The following is a 19,849-nucleotide window of genomic DNA, read 5'->3' as shown; positions in this document are numbered from 1 at the left end:
TCTCTTTATCTGTGTTGACTGACTGTGGCAATGCAGTGAACGATCTTTAGTTTAATTTGTACACGTTCCTTTTCATTATTTTCCCTGGTATCATCTTGTGTCCGTGGCTGGATTGTTCCATTATTAGGGCTATCATAGTCTGCCATTACTGGATTCTTAGTGGCTGAACTTTAACCCTTTCCTTCAGGTTCTGTCACTGTGAAACTCAGGATGCATTATTCTAATGATCACACACACACACGTATACTACCACTGCCACCACTACCAACCCCCCCAGTGCCCCCCCTCCCTCCCCTCGCCTCCACCTCACACACCCAACCCTCCCCCCGGGCCTAAAAGAAGACAGAACGAGGGAGAGAAGAGACACAGAGAGAGAGAGAAATTCAGGAGGATAAAGCTTTGAAGTGGCTTTCCATCGCAGCGAGTCTGCCGGCCGTCTCCCCGAGACGTGTCACCTTTGCCGAGAGGGAATAGGAAAATCACGTTTCGAATGGTAATGATAACATACTAATCACTTGAGCTCTTTGAAGAACCCAGGGAGTGCGCTACTCTGTCAGTATCCCTGGCTGCCTCATGCTCCCAGGCACACACAGGCACTGCAGCCGTGGTCTAGGTGTATTAGCTTAAGCGTTGCATGTCAGTGCGTCCCCTGCATCGCAGCTGATCCATAGGGGCTCATTATAGCCCAAGCTTGGTATCAGTTTTCTCCCACATGTATACTGACACCATATCTGTTGGTGCCACTACCACTTCCACGCCACCTCCAAACCCCTTCTACCACAACCTTTACCAAAACCACACCACACCTTGCATCCAGCGCCGTTCGCCGTCTACTTATCAGTTTCCTACCGCAAGACCATTTTATCACTCAACCACCCAACCCGTTCTCCTATCGCGCCATCCCTCCCCTGCCCTCCCTTTAACTATTAAAAAGTATCTCTGCAATTTTAAATGACATCTGTCAGCGGCACAAAGAAAAAGGAAACGAGGGAAAGAAAAGAGTTCAGAGGGAGTTTTCTCCTCCCTGCTCTTTTCCCATCCCTCTTGTTGTCAAAGTTTGAAAAGTGTGTCGTTGACTTTTTTTTTTTCTTCCCCTCCACATTTTTCATTTCCTCTGAGTGATTAGCTGGTACACATTTTGACAGCCAAACCAAAACTAGAGATTTCACTTCTTTCCCTGTCCCCTTCACTCATGTGATGGGCGTGAAACCCTTGTCAGATGGGCGGCTGTCATTCATTGGGTTGTTTTCCTGTGTCAGATGTGTTAAATCTGATCAGTTTCTTAAGGTTGCGCATTAGAAAAGCCGTCACAACCAACAGCATTCAAGTAAACATTTAAGTCTTCCATGTTTATGCTGTTTGATTGCAGTGTGGGTTTAATGAAAGCTCGGTCTTATGTTGGTTTTGCACATGAAGTGTCTCAGTTCAGTGGATTGATGAGGGGTTGTTTTTAGTATGTATGTAAGTATCTTTATATGTTATAGGTGGCTGGTCACTTTGGACTGGCAATTCAGTTTGTAAGGCCACTATGACAGGCTTTAAAAGGCAGCTCACAACAGTCACCAGTTACAGACTTTTTAACTAACTTTATCTAAGTTTAACTGTTTCAGCCTTTCAGGCATTTTAAAACTACCACTATTTTAACTCCACCAAAGAAAGTGAGAGCCCGTAGTGGACGTCCAGTCAACGGATGAGCTCTTTTCTTGTCTTGCTTGTTATATAGGAGCTGTTTAGGAAGAGAAGAAGCCAAAATCACTGGTTTGCTTGGTATCCTAGGAACTGCTATCAGTAGTTTGTACTCGTATACACGTGATATTTACAGCCTTAGCTTAGACCTTGATACTCACAAACACCCTCTTTGGAAAATAAAAAAATCACATTGCAGTCTTAATAATTTATGAAACCCATCTTTTCTTGCTATGCTAGAGGTTGTGACTAGAGGTTCCTCCAGTTGGAAAACATTAGCTGGACCCGGTTTTGTTTTACCTGGACAGCTCTTTAAATAAATTTGTATTTCATCTTAAGGCAAGGAACTAAAACAAATTAACTGTCCTAGGTTGTGAAACAATATGAGGAGGCAGCAAAGCTCCAAGTAGTGCCGCTTTTTATGTCCAAGATGAGGCAGCAGCCTTTTTTACATGCATTTGCTTGATATTCCATCAGGACACAACACATTGTCATCCATGAAGGTTATTGCCAACATGGTTGTATTATGTTGTCGCTGTGGATGTGGTCTGTCTGCTTAGGTGACAGCGTTGATGTGTTTCTTTGAAATGGGTCCCAGCCCTCTCAATCAATTTTTATTTTGTGTTTGTTTCTCCAGCTTGAGTTCTTTTTTTTCTATTTATTGCAGAGAGCACATCTGTTGGACAACACAGAGAAGCTGGAAAGGTCATCACGGAGACTGGAGGCCGGCTACCAGATAGCAGTAGAAACTGGTACGTATTCTGTTATGGATTGGAAAAGGAGTGGGGCGGTGTTGGGTGGGGGGGTTCAAGATAGTGCTGAGGATGAGTGAGCGACAGCAAATTGTCTTGCTCATATGCGAGGTGGGTGGATGTGTGTGTGTGTGTGTGTGTGTGTGTGTGCGTGTGTTTTTGGAGGGTGGAAGGAGGGGAGTCGGTGGGGAAAAAAAACCTCTTTCCTTGACGCCTGATGACATTTTCGGGAGCACATCAAAGGTGAGCCAGGGAGGGAGTGAGAGAAGTGTACAGGCGACAGATCGGGCGCTGCTTCTCCTTGCTCTGCTCCTGAAGAAAATTCAAGCATCACTATGGCTCAGTGTGTGTGTGTGTGTGTGTTATGTATGCATGTGCATTTGGTGGGTGGTGCTGTGCTTTTTTTTTTTTTTCCTCCACAAACAGATAGGGGGTCTATGAAAATAAACAATGTCAGCATTCCTCCTGAAGTTCTTAATTCAGGAGCGTACAAGAAAGAAAATAAAAACATATCACTTTCTAAATAAATCCTCTTAAAAACACACAAACCTTTTTTTTCCTCATTATCAAGGATGGTTTTAATCTTAAAATAGGAAAAAATCTCATTGGGATCTTAAATAGATTTAACCAGTTAGCATATTTCTTTTTTCACCCCCTCCCTGTCTTCCTTCCTGACAGTCACCACATTATTGAGGCGCAGTGTATTCCTCAGAGATATATCAAAGCTCATTCTTGAAGTATCAACCAGCTTTCTGTGGCTTCCGTTGTAGTTTTGAAAAAGTTTGTCAATTTACACTATAATCGCGGGGCGGCTGGTGTGCGCGACATCGACAGATTTAATAATTCAAGTCAAGGCAGGTTTGCACGGAGACCACTGGCTTTTGATGTTCCCTGTAACTTGCATTCACAAATTCCTAAATACAATCTGCATTCTCTGCCTAAAAATGTTGATTCAAATTTCCGAGATGATTCTGACGTTATTAGAGTTTCTCGATGGTGTCGAATTCTGCAACAGCCGGCGGATTTTTGTTCCGCCCTGCCGCAGCTTTCACAGTGACTCGTTTTGATGTTTTGCCTCACAGCTTGGTTGTTGGTGAAGAAGTGTATGGTGACTTAGCAGTGTTGAGCACCTCCTGTGTCCAGCGGTTTCTCCCGCTGTAGTCAGCCACATGCCCCTTGACCCTGTGTCACCAGTGGCTGTCTCATCCACTGTGTGTGCAGCTAGCTAAGAACAATGCCCGTTTATCCTGCCTCGGTCCCACACACGTGGCTCGGTCCACACCAGCTGTGGGGTATGTTTGTGGTTTGGTGGGGAAGCTTCGCCCCGTGTCTTTAATCCATGACCCCTTCCTTTACTCTGCTGTCGATACCAGCCCTCCGCTCAGATGCACAACCTGAAATGGCGATGTCTCCAGGTCAGCTAGAGAATACATCTAAACAAGGAACGTAGATCCACGCGGCATACGCAGCTCACTACCAGACTAATCTGCCAAGCTCTCAAATTTAATAAAAGTGTTGGCATGAACATTAGGAAGCCAGATTTATCTACTCGGTTAATACAGTTTGACAGAGTTCACCATCTGATCCAAAGTTCTTTTATTTCTTTTTTCTTTTAAATTGTTCGCCCGTTTCAAATGATATATTTTCTCTTGTTGTCCTACTGTGATGCATTGCCACGCTTCCTAGACATCTTCATATTATCTTGCACTATTTAGTCCATACTCCTGCCAGATTAGTGAGTCACACAGTACACTAAGGAAACTGGATTTGTGTTGAACTTGGTTATTTTTACAGCCCACCAAAGATTCCGTTTATTGTTGTTCGTTCTTTTTTCACATCATCAAGTACAAAACAAAATAAATATCCAAGTCCTGCAAGTACTAGACTTTATTCATGAGCGTTATGAAATGCCATTGGCAGTTGTTGTGGAATAAGCTTTGTGTTTTCAAATGCAGGTGTGGCATCCATGGATATTTAACAAGAATAATTAGAGCATTAAGTGTTTCTCCAATCAGACATTCTCTAGTCATACTGTAAATGCTACTCTTGCCACACATCTCAACTCTTCTTAGACATCTAAGCCCTACTTTTTTTTTTTTTACCAAGAGCAGTTTAGCATCGTTATTTTGCAGTAATTCAAAGTTGCATTCTCCATCCACAATGACACAGTAGCCCTTAAGAACTACAATTGACCAATGGGGGAAGTGGAACTAAAAGACATTATATTTCAAAGAGATAGATCCTGAACAAAGAAATGGCGTAGAAACTCTTTGCCCCCTTTTCTCTTCACCGCCGACAATATCTCTCTTAATGACCAGGAACAAAAAAAACAGGATGCTTCTAGGTCACATTTAAGGAGAAAAAAGAAGACTCTTAGTTCTAAGAAAAGATGAATCTTGACACAGTATCATTTTATCATAGATATTTTAGTTTTTTCTTCTTCTATTCTCAGTGTCTCTAGTGTATTTTGTGAAACAAAGGCTTGCCAAAAGCAGTGAGAGCCCTCAGAGGGATATAGAGGAGACTCTTTGGGCATGCAGAGCTATTTACCACACGCACCCTCAAGAAACAGGGTTCTCTGTTTGTCTCATAAATAAAGTATAGAACTTCATTAGTGAAGAGCACTGACTTGAAAGCCCAGGCATAGAGACATGCAGACATGGGGGCTAGCCCAGTTAAAGAGGGCAGTAAATAAAAAGGGAGGGCATGCAGTTAGCCAATTTAAAGACATTTGAGTCAGGGGCATTTGAAATGCCCAAACATGGAGGCTTGTCAAATTTTGGAGATGTTGTTAAATCAAAGACATGCTGGATTTTAGTCCTTCCTGCCAAAGCTGAAGATATTTTGAATGATTCATGATGCTTGTTTAAGAATGAAAATAGCATGTTGTGCAACATATCCATGTTGCACTGATGTGTTGCCTTACCTTTCTATTCATTAAAGGTTAGAGACTGATTAGCAGTTTCTGAAAAGATATGACTCTATAAAATATATATATGTATATTTAAAAATAAATTCCACTTTACATAGTAAAATTTAAACTCTTAATTTAAAAACTGAAGTATTAATTTGTGTTATCTCAGCAATTAAAATTATTTGATGGAGCTTTATTGCACTTTTGTGAGGACGTAAATAGTTTAAGGTGGAAATGTAACCTTGTCATAGCAGAATTCATTTTGTTAGCATGTTTGTGTGTTGCAAAGGACCGCTAAGGCGAGCAATCTAGCGTAATTCTAAATTTGTACGTTTCATTTTTCATATATAAAGGTAATTTTATAATAGATACACGATTACTGTAAAAACAAACCAGAGGCACTATTTAAAAAGTGTACAGTTCAGTAAATCATGCATTAAATATTAAGGAAACTTACTTTGAAAATTCATCCCCCCCTTATGCTTTCCACAAATACTTTAGCAATGCCAACAAAATGAGCCGCTGAAACAAAGACGAGCACAAACAAAAGCATTGCTGCTCTGCATTTTAAAGGTGGCCAGCAAGAGGCTGAGACACTTCTTCTTAGGTGAGTGTTCTTGGTGTTAGGAGCCTGTAATCAATCCTGCAAATGAAAACAGCTCATTAGGGATTGATTTCAGCCCGTTTAGATAAGCAGAGAGGGTTGGGGTACGGCCCCCAGGGGCCCCAGCCTAGCCCAAAGTTCACGCCATGCCAGGTAGAGAGCAGCACTGCAGGCTATCAACTTTATTAGGATGGAGATAAGCTGATTAGACCTTGTCAATCAAAGGTGCCAGTGACTCAATCATGATCCAGGGGATTTTTCTTTCTTTCTCTCCCTTTTTGTCTCGCTTCCCACTCTCACACTCTCCCTCTCTTTTTTGTGATAAATCATTGAAGCGACCAACAAAGTGGCAGCCATCGCTGGGCTAAGCTAAGCAGCCCTGCAGTTGTCACCAAGGCAGACGTGTGAGGACCCTGTGATGATGTGACGACTATATTAAAGAGTACATCAATTTGTTTTAGAGCAGTTTGATTTTCAACTGCAGTGGTATTAAAAGAGGGGTGGGGGGGCAAAAGAGGGGTGGGTGAGCACGTCGGCGTCATCGAACAGGATTCCAGTGGCAGAGCAAGGGGTGCTGGGACAGCGAGAAATAAACAGATAAATGACGGAGTGACGAGAAATAAATAAATATGTTTTTGTAAACATTAAAAAAAAATCTTCATGGCTCTCGTTTGAAGCAGAGTGTGGCTTTGAGTCTTGCTGAGAGTCCATGGGTGCTGGAGTGGCCCAGTAACACAACACACATTTGTCCCGACTCTCTATCTCTCCCTCTCCATCTTCGTCTCTTTCTCTGTGTCTCTCCCGCTCGCTTTATTTCTCCCTGTTCCTTCTAAAGATCAGACTCGATGATTCTTTTGGTGCTGGGCCACCAAAGCGTCGCCTCAAATCCATAAGCAAACACTTAACAAATGACTTAGCTGGTTACGTTTATGAACACCAACTTTTATATTAAACAGAGGCTATTGTTCTCCCTCAATACATTTTATTCAATTCTTTAACATTCAAAACATGCTGCTAATGTAGAATATTTTATTACATTTTTACTGATTTACACAAATAAAAATCCTACAAATAAATAGGTAATTAATCAGTATGTAAGTGGAATAAGTATTTTTGGAAATTGACAATTATTTTACAATTTTAATACATTTAAAGAGATTAGTTTGAAAATTAGGTTTATAATATTAATTTCAAGTTTTGTTTGTTTTGCAAATGCAACCCAATTTTATACTTGAATTTTTTTGTATTAGTAAGTACTTTAATGATTTTTATATATATTTTTTAAAAAGCATAGTATATACACACATTAAATACAATGTAAATCTTTTTCTTATTAGCATGAAGCTGAATCTTTTCTCACTTCTTATTTTAGTTTATTCTCTCTGTTCTGCAATGTAGTTTTAATATTTTAAGCATCTCTTTTTCATTTCTCTTTTTAAAAGGACACTTTGCTAAAGTGGATTTCCTTGAGGTACAGCATAATAGATCACTTTTTTTGTAGGCCGATACAATCGGCATGTTGTATTGTGTTCAAAAAGAATATGACGTTATTTGATAATTGTTTGATTAATAAAGCCGAGAGCCAGGACTTAAATATTTCACAGCTTGAATTTTCAGCTAAAGAGAAAGGAGGTCTTTTTAAAGAAATGTGCTTTAAAGCGAAAAACGTTTTTCTATAGCTATTTAAAAAGAAAACAGTCATTAAAAAAACACTGCCAAAATTTAACTTGAAACAATATTTCCTAAATATATATGCTTCAACGCATAACATCTCGCTCTCAGAAAATCTAGCCGTGGGTGAGCTGTTTATCGGTAAACCCCCGGTGGATGAAAGGCGTAGCAATAATGATTTTTTCTCTCCTAATCGGACCTTGTCAGCAAGGCGTCTTATCGTGGAGAGGAAAATGACACCGATCCTATCGAAGAGCCTGGAGTCCGAATCGGCGGCGTGTGTCCCCCCCAATCATGGCCGGCCGTGGCCCAGTCATATCTAGCGCCGCCACAAACGGCGAGCGACGCTTTTTTATGTGGACTTCAAAAACGTCGCGAGTCATTAAAATTGCACCCACGTTTGGCAGCGGGGATCAGCCGCTCTGGAGCGAAAATGGGATGTGGGAAGAGGAGACTCACTAAATGTGTTAATTCCATCCTCACATGTTTACGGCTTAATTTTAATCTGTTTGAGGGAGGAGGAGGGGTGGAGGGACGATTGGAAATGGGGGGCGGGAGGGGCAATGAGAAAGCCTAGCACTGCAATAAATCGCCATTATCTTTGACACCCTAGGACTCAGCTGTTCCAGGGATTTAGGGGTCCACTGGCAACAGTGTATATATATCGTAGGGCATGAAAACACTGTTTACGCTTGAACTGCGGTAGCTAAGGTGCAATCACCAGTTTCAGGCTGCCCAGACAAAAGGCCTTACGTTCACAATGGCCAGCTAGCATACGGACCCTCAATGGAAGAGCTGAACCAACAGACTCAAGTATGTGTTTGTGTGCGCGCGCCTGTTTTCCTGACCGTGCGTGGGCAAGTCTCTATTTCCCTGTGTATCGACAGGTGTTACTGCAAACATCCAAATGTTAGTTCAAGCTTTTGTGGGACTACAAAAATGGAAACAAGTGACATGTTTTTGCAAAGTTAAAGGAACCTTCTCCAAAAATAGATCAAGAATTCTTGAACGAACAAAGATTGTTCCGTTAAGCTTACCGTCCACCAGCTACTACAGCTGCTCCTCGCCTCCTTGTGTTCCTCCATTAGGTCTCCACAGAGTGTGAGCTAGCATTAATAAAATTATGAGAAAATCTAATAATTAGACCTTTAGTCAGTTATTAGCTTCAACAAGGCTCTCAACATAATGAGACTCTTGGAAGTAATGATCTGACTAGAGAGCTCATTGGAGCTTTCCTGCTAAGTGTAAAAAATAAATAAATAAAAAAAATAGAGCGACAGACAACATTTTTAAGAGAAATGTTGGTTTTAAACACATTTAAACATTTAAGCTAGGCCCTAAAACTTAATCACTAGCGTTATACACATTTAGCGACTTTATGATGGATATGAGATGAGATTGACCAAGCGACATTGACTCAAATCTTTTATTAACTAAAGATTAAACCAGCACAGCAATTGCAACTGAACACAGGCAGCCCAACTGCTTGATTAGCATTCCTCAATAGCAAACCATGAGCAATGTCCCCAACTACGGCAAATAGCATTTTTTTGTGTGCGCTTTACTAGTCCATTTAATCAGAAAACACAATTTCATTAAAGAACAATGTCCTTGAGACGATGAAAATTAAGTCATTTTGGGACACTTTGTAAATTGGTCTAGATTCCTGATCAAACCCCATCCAAATCATTTATTGATATAATCTTATCCTTATCTCAAGATACAAAACACCCTCCAAATGCTAGATTGTGGTAAGACACTATATCTTAAAAGAGACCATCGTCCCAACCTTAAATCAGGTTTTTTTTTCTATTTTTAGGTTATAATAACTAAAAAGATACCCCCTGCCTTCTCGCATGCAGAAGAAAAAAGTGTAGCATTGACCTCTGGCTGACACAGAGAAAACTGAGGGAGGGTGGTGGGGGTGAGATGGAGAAAAAGAAAGCAGAAAGAGCGACGGAGAGGAGAGAGCTAAGACAACAACTGTGAAGAGCCGCATAGGGTTAAAGAAAAACTGTTTCAGAAGGAAATGGGAGACAAAAGCGCGGACTCGGAGCCCCCATGGGTGCTTTAAAGAGCCGCTACATCTGAGGTGCTGAAATATTAAAAACAGAAAAGGAGAAAAAAAGCTGAAATAAAGTAAAGGAGTGGGAATAAGAGGGAATTGTGCTATTTTGTCAACTGAGGACCTTTTAACAGAAAAATTAATTGAGTGATGAGAATGACGCAGTGAATGACAAGATGATTGATGACATTTAAAACCCAAAAACGGAGTAAAAAAAGAAAAGAGATTAGACATTTATCAGAGTGAGTGGATAGGTTGCTGTATAGAAGCAAGAAATAGAAATAATGGAAAGGAGATTACAAAGATCCATAAAATATTTGAATGTTTTTTACTTGTTTACCAGGTTTTTTGGTTTGTTTGGTTTTTTTTTAATCCTCTTGCTTCTCTTTGACCAGTAAACCTCCCTTACACATGTTCTCATTGACAGTGCACTAAAGTGACAACCATTCCTTTTATATATATATATATATATGTATATATGTATATATATTTAAAAAAGAAAGGCAAGAGGCATTATACTACAAAGCAGTGTTTCTTCACAGTGAGTCTTCTGTCAAGCTGGCAGACATAAATGGGCAATTTTTTGATGCAGATTCAGCAGTGTTTTAAGGGTGAAAATTAAGGGGAAGATGGTGCCGTTACCATAACATTTCCCTTATGCTTTGCACATAGTTATACAATAAAATCTGACGAATTGAGCCATGCACCTGTGATGGGTCCCTTGCAATATTCTGTTTGGGTCTTAAAACAATCGCACAGCATTTAAGACATTACTTCTTAATAATTGATTAAACCTTTTAATCATTTGAATTCACATGACAACATACAAATGGTTAAAAATCCTATTAGCAGCTTTAAAACCTGACATGTATATGTGTAAGCCATGCATGACTGCCAGCCAGTAAAAACATTTTCAGAGCAGGAAGAGTAATAAATAATGATACAAGATTGTAGTTTAGGTTTCAGACATGAAATTGAATTTTTACAGCACAGTAGTAAGCAGACGATAATGTAGAGTATAATAATGTAAGTATTTTGCTATCATTTATTTGCTGCATAATTGATATTATTTTTAGGCCTTTGTCTAAATTTTCTAATTAAAAAACACTTATACATTAAATTAATTAATACATATAAATAAGCCTTGCATAATTGTATTAAATGTAGAATACATTTAATTTAAACATATTGTGGTATCTTCTTGTACCTTATTCCATCACTTTTACCCTTACGTCCCACTTTTTTTTCCTATAAATGTTTTTGTTTGTTTGTTTTTACAATGCTGCCAAATTTAATACAAATTTTGGGAAGACTTTTGTAAATTTTGTCAAACCATTTACATAAGTGTATTTATTTTTCCCCCTAGTTTGATATATAGACTTAAGAATAAATAAATTATTAATAGTTATATTAATTACTGCTGTCCTTTTCATATTACTTTCACACAGACACAGAAATGATAGATAAAAGTTTAACACTGTTACTCTCAGTGATGACACCAATAACAACAGTCATAATATTTTAATACAGCAAGCAATATATTATAGGGTCATAAAATGACTGTTAGTGTGTTATGTTTATTAGAATTTTTTTTTTAAAGAACCTTTTCCATGTGAGGAAGTCTAAAGAAACATCCCGACAACACTGACTTCTTTTAGCTTTAAATGGTGTAGCTGGTGCTTTGTTGTTAGTCAGTGATGACTGCACTGTGTCACTTCTCGTATAGTCACACAGATGTTTTTGTTATGTAGCCCACATGAAGACCCTGTGGTGTCATGTCTAGAATAGATACAATGTGCAATAGAATAAGCAATACCCATGCTACTAGATTTAAATTGCTTGGTCTAAATCTTAAAAAAGTATGACTGATTTTGATCTTTGAGACAGTAAAGTGGTGGCTCTAGCCTTAAGGAAACATTTTGATCTTTTGTTAGAAAACCATATGGACCTAAATGCCGTCATTAGCTTGTTATTAATGTGCATCTACTATAAACATTCCTGGCGCCCCCCCCACACATCCAGTCCCCACCCTGCAAGGCACACAATTATACTGTACAAACAGAGTGGCGCATATTAGCCATCGCCGTCTGTCCTTGTTCCTTTTTCGCTCAATGGTTGCCACAAGAATCACACCTCCCCTCCTCTGTCAAAGGAGCTTCCTCCTTGGCTGTCCTGTGCCCATCAGACAGGGTGCCCGGCCGTTTAAGACACCCAGGGAACATGAAACGGAGCCGGGCTGAGATGTCAGCTGGTTGCCCCATCTGCCAGTCAGTGGGTTGGTAAAGCTTTTGTCCTGGGGGGTAACCTTAGGAGTGCAGTGTGTGCAGATAAAGTCTGTTTGTGTGTGCGTGCGTGTGCATTTTGCTGAGGGACGTCAGACTTAGCATCACAGTTTTGAGCAAAGCGAGCCACATACAACATGGTGACCTTGTCCTTTTAATTTATATGCGAGTTGACATTTCCACCAAAATTGACCAAATTTAAAAAAATAAAAAATCTGACCTCACATCAGGGAAAATTAGCTGCTGTGTTTACTGGTGAGGAATTTTTTTTTTTTTAAATGAAGGCATTTCAGGGGAATAAAATGTGCAGGTCTCACACAGTTGTCCAGGATCCTCAGCTGGATTGAAGTTAATTGGTCTCATTTCAGATCTGCTCACTTCTTATGGACCACAGTTGGTGGAGGAGTCGACAGAACTTTAAATTGCCTGAAACTTGTCTCTATTCTTTTCCTGTTCCCCTGCTAAATAACCTAACCTTGACAGTACAAACAGTTTGACTCCCATATAAATGAACCAAGGTACTGAGTGAACGCTGGCCGGCTGGTTGAATCGAAGCACATTTCCACTCATGCATTCTATCGTTTGGTAGATAGGCCGCGCCCTTGAGCTGCTTTAGGAGGCAGGCACTGCTTGTTTTCACTCTAAGAAGGTGCTGAAAGGGGGCCTCTGTGTATGCACGAATGCACGCACATAATCCTTTGGACGGTTCTACGTGAGCCCAAGAGTTCCTAAAAAGAAAATGTATGCAGACAGCATGAACTTATTTATTTACCACTGGCTTATGCTTTTGTAGTTTCGCCTGTCAAGGATATCAGCACAAGTTAATATGTGCGCTTTTGTGTGTGCGTGTGAGTCTGCGTGTGTGTGTGTCTTTGCACCTCAGTTGTTTCACTCTCAGATAAAATCTGATTTATAACAACAAAGCCACCCTGTAATAATTTTTAGTCAACTTTGACTGTTGACTGCCACGTAGAAAGCTTTGCTTAAGTGGTCTACATATTCCCCATGTTCACATCAGTCAGTCTCACCACATGATGTATGTAGTGGTAGTCCTGAAGGGCTTATGCATGCACAGCTCTGCACCGGCAAGTCCTCCCTGAGCACATCTATGATCTTGGGTTGTTCAATCATCAATCAAGGCCAACTGCAGCGTACTGTACTGTCGCCCATCTTTTAAAGCGCAGTTGTGAAGGACTGGCTAAGATGGCCTAAGGGACACCTTCCTTGGTCAAGCCCATCTTAGGTTTGATGTGATTATGTGCGTGGTTATGACTACACAGAACAGACTTGACACATCGATGTAGACTTTTTAAAAATGTTTGGTGAATACTATCTGACAGGAGGGAAGTGCTTACTGGTATTTTTGTGTTTGAATTTTTGGCTGTACTTTCTCCAGACATTTTTTATTAATTTTCTTGGCATTTTGCTGCTATGATTCCCCATTAACTTTAAGCTATTATAGAAAATAGACTAAGGTTCATCTCAAAACGGAGAAACTTAAGTTTTTATCAATCGCATTTTTTTATTTTAGTTTTACATTTCTTTTGTAGGTTTTTGTGGTCACATCTTTCATGCTTTAGGCCATTTTTTAAAATAACTCTTAGCTCATTGTTAAGGCAAATGTCTTGTGAGATAAATAAACATGCATCGAGCAACTATAAAATTCACTAAATCAAGAAAACCTGGAAAAAGATTTTGCCTAAATTTTAGACGGTATGGGCAGAGAGAGCAGACAAAGAAGGCAGTGCAGTGAAAACACTGCCAGAAAATCAAAAAGAAATATACAGTACATTCACTTTCTCCACAAAGCTACTCTGAATTCATTATATTATCCAGAATGGACATTCAGAACCATATGATATTGCAGTGATAGAGTTGCTTGCCAATTTTCCTGTGTGCTTGAAGTGAGGTATTGTGCTATTTTAATGAGCTGTTTAGACTAGTGGACGGTTGCATTTGGGTTTTAACAACCGGCTCAATGAATAATTGTTATTGCCTCTTAAAGGCCAGATGTATGGAATTCATGCAAATATAGAGCAAAGGGAAAATAAGTGTGTGTGTGTGTGAGTGTGTGTGTGTGTGTATGTGTGTGTGTGTGTGTGTGTGTGAGTGAGGGTGTCTTGGAATAATTGTTTTCCAGATGTCCTTCTTTCATGTAAACCACACACGTGCTCGTGCACACGCACACACTTAAAGGACTGAACAGATGATGGTGATGATGATTAAGCTCTTAAGCATATGGAGATATTGTCTTTTAGTGTGTGTGTGTGTGTGTCTGAGACTTTTTTTTTTTTTGTTGAACATTTCTGTTCCCTCAGTCTTCCGTGACAGGTTCACCCATCTCTCCTGGGGAGACTTTCACTCCCAATTTAGACGCAACCGTCATCAAGTGACAGCAATGGCTCCGGCACCCTACCTTTGCAATGTGACTACAGTTAACTTAACAAGTCTCGATATGTGAGCTCCATCTTTGATGTAATTGATTTGAGTAGTCTGAGCATCTTTCTTGCCAGGAAGTTAAGATTTTTGGTGGATCTGTCAAGATGATCTTTGGAGGAATGCAGGTCACTTCTCTTACAGTTTTAAAAAAGTTATTATCTTTTATCATGTTGCATGTTTTGTATGCTTCCTTTGCTGCTCTAGATGTCATATATGGTGCATCCTATCTGTAAACTCATCAGGAAGAACACGTGTGGCCACACTGTACTCAGGTCTCTACTCCGTATTGCAGTCCATCTGTCCAGTCCTGCTTGTTTTACAGTGATCATAAATATCAACAGCAGAAAAGAAATCAAAGACCCCTCTGATATAAAGCTGTTTAGAAGGTGGTCATTTTACAAGCGAATTGTGTATTGTTTCAATATGTTTTAAAGTTTACATTGGACCTTTCGTGGGCCGTGCTGTAGTGTGAGTGTGGACACTTTTGTTGGGTTTTTTTCCCCCCGCTGATGAGATTCAAGTACAGTGTATCTATTGTTTGTTCTTGTCTTTGATGTTTTTCCTGCCTCTGCAACACCTTACGCTTGGATGTTGCATCTGTTTTATAAAAAAAGAAATGAATATCCACTTTTGCTTAAGTAAAACTAACTTAAAAGTGAAATGAACTAAACAAAAGAAGTACATTAAACTAGTTTATATATTATGAAATAATAATTTAAATAGTGCACTTATGACATTTGATGAATAAAATTGAATTTGTTTCATATGGCTCACCTGAAATTCCCTGAAGACCTTTTAATCTTCTACCTGATGTTGTTACGCGGTCAGCCGTGCTCGCCTTTTAAAAGTGTTCAAATTTCAGTGAACGCAGAGTACACAAGTGTCTTAAACTGTGTGCATTTCATCACATTGGTGTGATTGTGTGTCTGTGTCTGTATATTTGTGTGGGTTGAAGTTGTGTTGAGTGACAAGGGCATGCGTCTTGAGCCACCTGGATTTATTTGGGCCAAACAAGAGGGGCCCGTGTCTGTCTGGGCCCCTCTTCTGTCCGCACGGGGGCCTCAGAGCCATGAACAGAAGGTACCTCCTCACATCTCACACCTGAGCTCCTCCCAGGCTGGGACCAACCTCTCTTTCTATCTCTCTCCCTCCATCCACACAGGCTTGTTTCTCTCTTTCTTTCACTACCCTCTGTGTCCTCTCCACTTCTCTCCCAGGCCATGGCCTGGCCTACTTTTACCTCTCCCACTCTGTACTCTTTGATCTCAACTGTGTTGGCACTTTCCATAGATCATGTGCATGTTTGAAAATGGCCCATTTGCTCAATCCTCAGTCTGTTTATGAATATACATTTCACAAACATTAACATGTAGTTAATAGTCTACAAAGAGAAGGATTCTCTCTCACGTATTAGCTGTGCTTATCGCAGTAAGTGATGCAGTTTGCAGGTTTGCAGTAAAATCCACTTTTCTGTTTGCTTGATGCGCTCCTTTCTTTTCCAGACATTGAAAGTTTGTTTCCCATTTTTTCCTCCTCCTTTTTTTTTTTTGCTAATGTTTTTTTTTCCTTTCATACAAATCTCTCAACTCGGTTCCTGGAAAAGAGGCTTTATTCAGGGAGGAAATGTGTTTGCTTGTCTGTTAGCATCGTTTTCATTTGTGCTTGAAGTGACAGGGTGTGAAGCTGGGTAGGCGTGTGCATCTCAGAAGTCAAAAGCACAAACACTAACAAGACATCAAGTCGGCTGCTTTATTTTTTTTTAAGGTAAAATAAACTCAAACTCAATAGGAATTGCGTTCCTCTGGTCAGTCTGGCATTAAATCGGGGGATTTTTCTCCACACTGTGAATGCATTTCACAGAATCTTGGGAACAAGCTGCTTCTGATTGCATAATACTAACATTTAACTCTGGGTAGAAATATAGTTTTGAGCTATGAAAGGTTTTAGGGTTGAGTCATCAGATTTATATATATATATATTTATTTAATTTGCTTACTGTAATTTAATTCAGTATATTACCTTATGACAAGAAAACCATTGTATGGCATTGATAGATACACATTATGAGGCTATACTGAAACACAAAAAAATGAGGATACATTTTTTTCCCAAAATGTTTAATTTTCTGTTATAGCTGTGGTGACAAACATCCAAAAATTCACATCATAAGCCATTACTTTCTTAAATATGGGCATCTTCATCACTCATTGTGAAGAAATGACACACCCTTAATAAACTTAACTCAGCTGTCATCTCACCACTTTGTACAAAAAGTCTTAAATTCATGTCATGTGCATGAAGTTAACAGAACTAAATGTGCTTGTAATTGATCATAATTCGTATAAATTTTAGATTATTTGTAATAGCACAACTGTTGTGATATTGGATTAATGTAGCATATAGCAACAAAAGGAGTAGTAGCTCTGAGATGGGCTACCTGCTCAATATTTGTTGGAATACCCCTCGCCCCTGTGACACTTTAGAACAAGGGTGTCAAACTTAAGGCCCAGGGGCCAGTATCGACCCAACAAAGACTCCAATGTGGCCCACTGGACAGCTATAGAAAATGTGACTGAATGCATAGATTTTAAACTGTATTTTCATAAGATTTATAGATTTTTTTTCCTATAAAGATCCCCCCCCCACACACACACCACTCATTGGCATCCATACTACATTAAAGTACAAGAACATTTTCTTTGAATTAAAAATGTTATATTCCAATTTTATAATTACAGAACAATCTGGGCAATCAACCTTTTTTGCAGTGTTACATGTTTATTAATACACAAGATTATTACATGTGTATTTTCCCTAGTCTGGCCCACTTCACATCAAAGGGGGCTGCATGTTGCCCGCCATGTAAAATGAGTTTGACATCCCTGCTCTAGATGAGGGTTTCAACCTTAATGATAGCAGACTCTGAGCTATTACTAATATGGCCAGTTCCTAGTAGTATACATCGATAGTTAAACACTTTCAACCCTTAATTATGACCACTTTACTTGCTTGCAAATGACAGCTGTTGACCTTACAAGGAAAAATGCCTGAATCTGCCGTATACCAAAGCGTTCATTTGTGTTCCCATCTTTGGGGTGGTTAAAGCTGGCTTGGTCTCATAAGTCATCAGCACAAACACTTAATTGAACCCTGCTGGTCTTGATGGGTGAAGCAGGATGTGGCGCAGCATCATAACCGGTGGCATGGGAAACCTGGCAATTAATTGGACGTGGTGGATGTGTCAGATTTAGTAGTATCAATTGAAAGTCAGCCCTTCACACTGCAGCATTGAGGTAATTGAGCCACTGGTCTCCTTGGACTCTTAGAGTTGTAGAGACCGAAATGTATCTCCAAAGGTTAAAATTGATTTGGCCGTATTGGAAAGGCCACTATTATGTATTGTCTAAAAAGTGGCAGCCATCAATCAATTATCTTCCACTCTTCACATTAAGGTTTGCTGTAATGATGATTCTGTACCAGCAGCACAAATATGTTTGTGAAACAGCCATAATGTGTGCACTCAAATGTAAGGCCTGTTACGATGCATCAATGTGTATGTGTCTGTGTTCACTGATATATGTGTGTGTGATGAAGAGGCTTCCTTTTCCCTATCAAACTAATGGTGTGACAGCCTATTCTTTAAGATGTCTGAGACTGTAATTAGTAGATTGCTTTGAGTTGGGCATGAACAGGGCACTGGGAGGGTCTGGGGGAGTAAAAGGAGCAACAACAAGCGAGAGACTAAAGAAGAAAAGGGCTTCCAATTTTAGTCCTGATGGAGGTTATATTTTCTGTGACAACTGGACCAGAGTAATCAAAATGTGTTAATAATCCCTTCAAAGAGCCTAGCGGCACATCAGTAAAGAGCTTCACTGAACGCCAATCCCCCCACCAGACCCTGGTTCTGGCTGCCCCACCCTCACTGACCCTCCGTCTCTCTTTCTTTGCCCTTGCCCTGCTTTGTCTTCATCATCACTTGATCTAATCTGTCATGTTCATTCAGTGCTTCTTTTGGCTCTACCTTGACAAACTTGCAGCAGAGTTACAGTTCTGAATCTCCAGATAGCCCTGTCTATGTGTCACCATCTTTAGACTTGTTGATGCTGCAGTTATTGCAGTGGAGTCCAGGCCAAGAAGAGGGTATCGGTCTGAGTTTTAGTCTGTTTTGGCACCCTCCTGCTTGAATCGGTCGCACTGGGATGACTCTAGGTCAGACTGTATAGGTTCCAATAAGTTATTCTCTTTTGTTTGAGGATTAACTCAAAGGTCAAAGTTCATAAAGCTGGCCAGATGGGGTCTCTAGTGCTAAACATCCATACCTTCTGCTTCTAAAAGGAGGTTGAGCGCCAGGATCAATGGACTCAATCGATGGGCATAGTGGTGGAAGTAATGCTGGCAAAAAGTTTGATTGCATGCATATTGATCAGAGTGAGGCTCAGAAGCTGTGAGGACATTGATTTAATTTTGTTTTTGCGCATATACTAGTGTAATCAGGCCTGCACAACTTTCAAGAGCCAAATATGACCACAGTGATAATGTATGACACTTAAACCTAATGTGTTAATTATGATTTAATGAAAAGTGGTGATTAAACTTGCATCACCTGAATACAAATATGATGACAGTAGACTTTATATACTATATGTTTATACTAATATTCTATATGCAAGTTATGCATTGTTGTCATTTACAGTAACTATTCTACATTACTAACATTAAAAGAAAGGATGCACTATGCTCTTCATGCTCATGATACTTCTCCCTCTCTTTTTTTTTGTTTTTATTTACAAAACTTTTAAATCTCAGCAATGACTTTTAAGTTTTAAGAGACATGGTGATTTTATTGAAGCAACTTGTCTCTGCTATCACTGTAGGGAACTTTTATTGGCATCATTCGTTCTCTAAGCCCTTCAGACTCTCTCAGACCAGGAAGCAACAATTGAAGTGCTCTGCTCGGTGCCCAGAGGCTTGGACGCCCACTCCAGCAACTAAACTACTACCAAAATCTCACTGAAGCAAACAGAAACTAGACGGTCCATTTACAGTTGTCTTATCCATCAAAAACTTAACCTGAGCATTTAACTTAAAAACACTTGTTGGACCCCAAGGAGTTCTGTGCGCCTCCTTAATATCAGTGGACTGACAGATTTGTGTCCTACAACAAAGAAAAAAAAACTTTTCTTGATAAATTTTTCTAAATTAACTTTAAAGGCTCTAAGTACTTTTATCATGATATTTAATTGTTCCCAAATATATTTACATATAAGTGCAGAAATATACACACAATCTTCAACCCCAATCTTTCCTTTACTTTATAAACATTTGGATATGGACAATATCATTGTGAAGTATGAATGCCTTTTCATGTTAACTTTCCTTTAAATTAAGTCTCTGCCAATTAGAGAAACTCTGCCTTATTTAGTAGTCTAGTCTGAG

The 19,849-nt window shown here is 39.7% G+C and overlaps 1 protein-coding gene across 3 annotated transcripts in view; it reads left to right on the top strand.

The window, feature by feature from the left end:
- vti1a (vesicle transport through interaction with t-SNAREs 1A) overlaps positions 1–19,849 on the top strand; it is a 110,793-nt gene that overhangs the window by 31,797 nt on the left and 59,147 nt on the right. For all 3 annotated transcript variants that reach the window (XM_006791150.3, XM_006791149.3, XM_006791151.3), the window contains one exon: positions 2,354–2,438. In XM_006791150.3, coding sequence (XP_006791213.1) covers positions 2,354–2,438 — 85 coding nt within the window. The remainder of the gene's footprint in view (positions 1–2,353; positions 2,439–19,849) is intronic.

Source organism: Neolamprologus brichardi, chromosome 8 (genome assembly GCF_056152115.1).
Source record: "Neolamprologus brichardi isolate AB-2024 chromosome 8, ASM5615211v1, whole genome shotgun sequence".
Classification (NCBI taxonomy): domain Eukaryota; kingdom Metazoa; phylum Chordata; class Actinopteri; order Cichliformes; family Cichlidae; genus Neolamprologus; species Neolamprologus brichardi.
This window is presented reverse-complemented; position numbering and strand designations above follow the sequence as displayed.